The 6,850-nt window shown below is 42.8% G+C and overlaps 1 protein-coding gene across 1 annotated transcript; it reads right to left on the bottom strand.

Annotated features, from left to right (window-relative positions):
• Positions 1 to 3,536: 3,536 nt before the first annotated feature.
• LOC101977395 (transcription factor SPT20 homolog) lies at positions 3,537 to 6,576 on the bottom strand. Its single transcript, XM_021732920.2, has one exon. The coding sequence runs from the start codon at positions 6,558 to 6,560 to the stop codon at positions 4,182 to 4,184; it is 2,379 nt and encodes a 792-aa protein (XP_021588595.2). The 5' UTR covers positions 6,561 to 6,576; the 3' UTR covers positions 3,537 to 4,181.
• Between the last annotated feature and the right edge of the window lie 274 nt (positions 6,577 to 6,850).

The raw sequence follows: 6,850 nt of genomic DNA, 5'->3' as shown, positions 1-6,850 counted from the left end.
ATTTACTCACATCTTCAGGTTGTGAGTGTAATTCATTTCTTTTGTAATGGATTTTATTTTATACACTTAAAACATTGTTTTGAGAAAGTCTCCACAGGCTTCACCAAATACCAAGGAGGCCTGCTGCCCAGGGGTTAAAAAGCTCTTAAAAGTAAAATTGTGGTCTCGCCCACCCACCCAGTTCTCTCCAGTGGGAGGGCCAGACCCTTAGGAGAGAATCTAAAAAGGAGAAGAATCTAAGACCAGGGTATGGTATTAGGAAACCAGATCTGAACTATGTTCTCAAATATGTAAACATCACTTATAAAGAGAAGATATGGATGTCCAGCTGTTTGACTCCTTGTTTGTGCTCTTTCAGCTGGTTTCAAACTACAGCAGAGATATCCCTTATTAGCTCCTTTCAAACACCAACATGTAGCTAAGTGACAGATTGCTATCTGTCATTTTCCCCATATGTTGTGGGGTGGGTCTTGGCAACCCACATATGGTGAACCCACTGGGGACAGGCCTATGTCTTGCCTCTTGCAAGGCAGCAGAGAGGTCGGTATGGGAAAGAATATGGTCTCTAACCTAGGGGGCTTGGGTCCAAATCTGGGCTCTGACACTTCACAGCTGGGTGACCTTGAGTAAATTACTTAGGCTCCCACTGCCTTGTTTCTTTTTCTATAATTGGTGTGGTTCTTGCGAGGACTAAGTGAAAACATGTAAAACAGAGTGCCTAGCATATAGTGAGAACAGAAGGGGAAAATCCTATATTTTATAGCCTAGGTGTTTTTCAAATGCAATTTAAACAACTAAGTACACTTTCTGGAAGATGAAATCCTAAAATCTTGGAGATGAAGGATTATTTTATTAGATTTTACAGACAGCATATTTACCTGAAACAGTACTAAGGCTCTATTAAGACAGTCCTCTCCCTTTCCAGTAAGAATGAACTTGGCTTTCTCTAAGTAGGTTGACTTGTGACAACTATTTTGCTAACAGTAGGGAGGTGGGAGAAATGGGAACAAGACCCCTGTGGGAGCCGTCCAGGAGGGAAAATAAAATGTTTCTACTACTTTGAAAAAATAGGAGTTTCTTAGTAAGAATGGCTGTTTTTCTCAAAACAGAAATCTAAAATGAGATAATAGCTTCTTACACATATTACTTACAACAAATTCTCTATGCAGATCCACATAGTTGGACTTCATGGGTCAGAGATACTTTTCTCTTGAAAACTTATTTTCATCATCTCCTTGGTCTGTGTTCTGACCTACAACTCATGGTAGGGTAATAAACCATTTCCTATTTATCATTTTTTTCTATTCATCTACCTTTTATTGAGATTTTTATCACACTGAGAATCTGGCTTAAATTGCTAAAGGATAAAATTAGATGAGGTTTGAATGAGATATAGATTCCTAAGGTAGCATTTTTACTTTTCTTTGGTATTTACATCCTCTGCCACCTAACCCAAGGCCTAAAATGACATGAGCTACGTGGGAAACCCTCCTTACAGAATTTTTTGAATAAACACATACTCTGGGATTTTATTTTAAGCCTGACACATTTTCCTTTTCATCACTGTGGCAACTGCATCAAATTATCAACTGTGACGGGGATCATTTAAAAGAAATAAACAAAGACTGCCAAATGGTAATCTAAAACAAAGCTGAATTTATTTGCCTGTCTGGGAAGGGAAGGTTACATTACTAAAGCACAGATTCTGTTGGTATCTCCTGTAGTACTTGAAAGGACCAACTAGAAAGGGAAGAAGGACAGAAAATCTGGTGATATTCTATGTCAGATCTCTGTTTGGCTCCAGGGTTAAACATAAATTCTTCTTTGCAATTGTTCATTGAATTGGTTCAGTTCTTAAATGTTCAAGCATAATTCCCAATGGTGTCCAGGATGCTCTAACGGGCTCATGGTCACTTGGATGGCAAATTCAATGTGTTTGCTTAAAGTTGGCTGAATCTTGAATATTCTTGAATAGCAATTGTAGGATATTAGTATAAATGGATTAAATGAGTCAAAAACACTGGATACATGTTTCTTCACCAAACTTTCAGCAGAACTTTCAATCAAAATTTCTTTTTCTTGTGATAGCAAAAGGCAGATAAACATATAAGTATATTTAGAAAAAGTTTTACATAGGTAGATTGCCCTTCAAAGGTGTTATAGAATAAAATATAAGACACTAAAACTATCAAGAAGAGTCAAAAGTAGAAACAACTTAAGTGTCCAACAATGGATAATTGGGTAAACAGGAAGTGCTATGTATAAATAATGGTGCTGGGGATTGAACCCACGGCTTGAGCATACAAGGCAAGCACCCTACCAACTGAGCTATATCCCAGCCCACCAAACAATGCAATATTATTGAGAAATAAAAAAGAATTAAAACATTAATGAAACATAAAAATTATGCTTAATGAAAGAGGCCAGACACAAAAGACTACATATTGTATGACTCCATTTATAGGATATACTGAGAACAGTTAAAATCCTGGAAATGGAAAACAAACTGTTGGCTATCAGCAGCTGGGGCTAGGGAGGAAGACAATGCCCTGATGAAAGGGTACAGGGTTTTCTTCTGAGATGCTGAAAATGTTTTGAAAACAGGCAGAGGAGGGTTGGCACAAAACTGTAAATGTACTAAATGCCATGGAATTTTACCTGAAAATGGTTAAATGGTTGTTATCTGAACAACTCAATTTTTTTTAAAAAGAAAGCACTTTATTTGTTTTCTTTTAAAAATTTTTATATGGTACTGGGGATCAAACCCAGTGCCTCACACATGCTAGGCAAGCACTCACCACTGAGCCACAACCCCAGCCCTGTTCAACTCAAATTTTAAAGAGGAAAAAGTAAAAAGGGCGGCAGAAAAGTTCAAGGATCTTCCAGTCCATTGAAACAAGAAAGTAGAACAACAGAGGAACAGGGAACCCTGAACTATTGATGATGAATATATAAAAAGAAAGGACAAGAAAGAAAAAAGAAGGCCAAATTAACCTTGTGAGAAAGCTTCAGGCATTTTAAAAGCAAACAAATGAAACAGATTTTCAAATGTTTATTTACCTCTTTGCAAGTAACCTAGTGTTCTAAAAATGTAAATAACCTTATAAAGACAGAGACAACAAGATGTCCCAGAAGTGCCTTTTCAAGACCACTGACAGGGCCTGTAGGAGGGGAGCTGGGCTTTGCAAGGCAGGGGGGCACTGAGTGCAGGGAGAGCCTTTGAAAGGGCTGAGGGCTGTCACACAAGCAAATCTGCCACCAAGACAGTCAATGGCCTGAAGGCCTCTGGTGGACTCAAACTTTGGTTTGTTGTAATTTCTTTTGACTTTATTTCTTCAACCTGGATTTGGAACAATTACATCTCATACATTGTGCAAGACATCTTAAACAAGTACCAACTACAATTTTCTAAAAGAAGTTTCTCCTATGTTACATATTATGTCCAAGAAAACTCTTTTTTAAAAGCAAAGAGCTTCCTGTCACATGGGACAACAAGGATGAAACTAAAGGTCATTATAATAGTGAATTAAGCCAGTCTCAAAATGATGAACATGGTATAATGTCTCTTACATGAAGTCGTCTCAGTACTCAAATTCTTAGAGACAGAGAGCCGCCTGTGGCTGGGATGAGGAAATCAAGAGCTGGTATTAGGTAGTACAGAATTTAATTTCTGCAAGATGAAGATGTTCTAGAGTTCTGTTGCACAACCACGTAAAATGTTCTTAATACCACAGTAAAAAGCACCTTAAAAATGTTAAGATAGTAAGCTGTGTTCTATTTTTTTCACAAAAAATGTAAAAACCAGCCATTTTCTAAAATGTTAACTCGAGGTATATTCTGACTGTAACTTTCTCATTCAGAGAGATTATAAGCTTCAAGAGTTTCAACTGCACCTAGTTTGGATTTGGGAACACATTAAAAATAGAATTAAATAATCATAAAAATAGAATAAAAATAATCATGTCAACAACAATTAAAAGAATAACTTAAGACAATCTCCGTTTCTTAAATCCATCCCCGTTTATATGCAAAAATCAAGGGATTGTGCTTTGTCCGAAAGCTTATACTCTAAAATGCCAAATACTGACACATTAAAAATACCACAGATGAAGTGGAAGCTTGGAATTGATTTGGCTCAATGCTGGTGTGTTTTTAAAAAGAGAAGAAAACCAAAGCAAGACTCAGAACTTTGGGGTGCCACTCCTCATTTTATCTTTTGCCTGGCCTGCTGTGCGCCCAAACCCACGTGGCTGAGCTGTCAGAGTGGGTGCTGTGGTCACAGACACGGGGCACTGCACCAGTCTCAGCTGTAGACATTGTGGCAGTGGCTGGGGCTGGTGCTGCCCTTGAGGGGCAGGGGAGAGCTGGAATCTCTGTGGAGGAAGGCACTGCCTAGGTGTTTGCTGACCAGAGCCAAGCTGACACAACATAGCTGACTGGGGCTGCAGAACACTGTTGCCTCGAGCTAGGTTAATGACAACAGCTTGCGGGGCCAGCAAGGCCCACTGTTGACCACCTGAACCTGGCACAGAAGCCTGTGGCCCTGCCTGTGGAGGAGGAGCAGTTGTGGGTTGCTGAAGCTGTTGCTGTGGAATCAACTGGTAAACTTGGGGCTGGGGCAGGGGCTGGGGCTGAGGCTGCAGCTGCTGGGGCTGCTGCTGCTGGGGGTTCAAAATGATGGAACCAGGTGGAAGCTGGAAGACAGTTACAGGACCCGAAGTGTTATTTAAAATCAGTTGCACACCTGCTTGAGCAGGTGACTGTGTTGGACATGGCTGTGCATTGCGCAGTTGACCTCTCGGGGGCAGAAGGCCCTTGGGATGCATGCTTATGGGTACATAGGCACTGGTGGAATGGCTCAGCACAGGGTTGGAACCACTCACCAAAACCTGGGCTCCCTGCACTGGGCCCACCACATTGATGACCTTTAGGCCAGTGGAGCCCACTGGGCCCCGGGTGGTCAGGGTTCCTTCTGACAAGCTGGCAGGGGGCCAGGTGGCTGGATAAAGCACTACTCCTCCTCTGCTGACACCTAAAGGAGACTTCTGATAAAGGCCACGTCTCTTAGGAGCTGGGGCAAGAGGTGGGAATCTGTGCAAGCTGCTTGCCTGCTGTGCAGGAGGACTGTTACCTGACAAAGTCTGTCCTGCGCTGGAGGGAAGAGTCACAGCCAGAGCTCGAGGTTTCGATGCCTTCCCTGGTACTGAGGACTGCACCCATCTGGCAGTAGGCTGCTTTGGCTTTTTCCCTGGAGAGGGTTGCATGAGATGGGCTGAGCCACTGGAACCGTGGGGCATCTTGTCTGCACAGTCGACTTTGCTCTGGACGGACTCCTGGCACACATTCACTGGCCCTGCATCAGTCTTTGACCCTTCCACGAAGCCATGTGAATGGTCAGCTGGGGAGACCAGGGGGGGATACATCTGGATCTCACATGGGCCCTCTTTAGGTGATGCAGTTTTGCCAGAGAAAAGCGGATCATTGAGTGACTGCATGAAGCTCAGCTTCGTTTCCCAGAGCTGACTGCCACCATCACACTCAAATCCAAAGTTATCTCCTAGCTCAGGAGCTGGCCAGACTGTTGCTTGTGGGTCATCAGATCCCAAAGACTCCTTCACTTTAGCATATTTCTCCACATCCACTTGAGAAGGTATGGCCAAGTCACAGCATTTTTCTTTCCACTTGTCCACACAATATCCAACTGGAGGCATCCTCAGGTCTTGCTTCAGACCTGCTTTTCCCTCTTCCTCTTTTTCGCAAGCAGTCAATAGTCTTAGATCAGGGGGAGACTGATGTTGCAACAGCTCTTGCTGCAGATTCAGAGAGGACCATGAATACCTCTTCAGGCACCGTTTCATTGGGTTAGTATTCATCTTCTGCTTGTTATACAGTAGCCTGTTAGCAGTGCAGGTGACAGCCACAGAGGGATCAAGACACAATGGTTCAGCTGTAGCTAAGAGCAGTTCACTCTCAAGGGCAAGTTTGTCTTCCTGAGTCCATTGGAGGTCATCACTCGTCATGGACTCTATATCACATGCTAAAGTCTGCATGGTGGGGCGTAAGAGAATATGCCGGCTTTGGTAAGTGGAAGGCTCCATGTCACTGCACTGTCTGTAGTCACGGATTTCTGCTATGACACACCCACAATGAAAAATGTTCAGCTGTGATTTTTCTAGGACATCCAGTAGAATAGGTGGTAATTCTTCTGCATCTAAGTACTCAAGCAGTTCCCCTTCTCCATAAGGCAGCTGGATGGTCTCTGAAAAGAACCCACTTTTGTCCTCCAACATCAGAGAATAGCCCTTATTTCCTGGGTACAAGTTGACTACTAAGCATGGCAAGGACTCTCTCCTAACCAGCTTTTCCAGCAAGTTGACATTGCTCCTGAGTTCCTCCGTCCCCTCGGGCTCTTTTTCACATTCTTCTACATAAATGTCATAAAGTTTTTGATGTAGAGATTTCTCCCCACTAGATGAGTATTTTCTCTTAGGGGGTCTCTGTTGGGCACTTTCAATGACATCCTCTGCACGATCCAAAGCTTGTTCTAAAGATCGCTGCATTTTAAAATAAAATGGGGGCCCTAAAAGAAGAGAAAAACGTACGTGTATTGGTGGAGGGAGGTGGAAATCGTGTGGGCAGTTATCACTCTGAATCCTGCAAACCCTACAGTCCACCCTGAAGCCAACAGCCTTCATTCAATAGGGGCACCAAGAAACCCACCCCCCTGGGGGCATTACAGAAAACACCCAGGAATTTCTGAAAAGATCTGTACCTGGTTGTGCCACTGTCTGTGCCACATTGGGTGCTCAGTCGGCCGGAAGTGGACCTGAGGGGCCAAGATCAAGAAGTG

Source organism: Ictidomys tridecemlineatus, chromosome X (assembly GCF_052094955.1).
Source record: "Ictidomys tridecemlineatus isolate mIctTri1 chromosome X, mIctTri1.hap1, whole genome shotgun sequence".
Lineage (NCBI taxonomy): Eukaryota > Metazoa > Chordata > Mammalia > Rodentia > Sciuridae > Ictidomys > Ictidomys tridecemlineatus.
The sequence above is the reverse complement of the archived record's forward strand: the minus strand, read 5'-3'. Positions and strand labels throughout refer to the sequence as shown.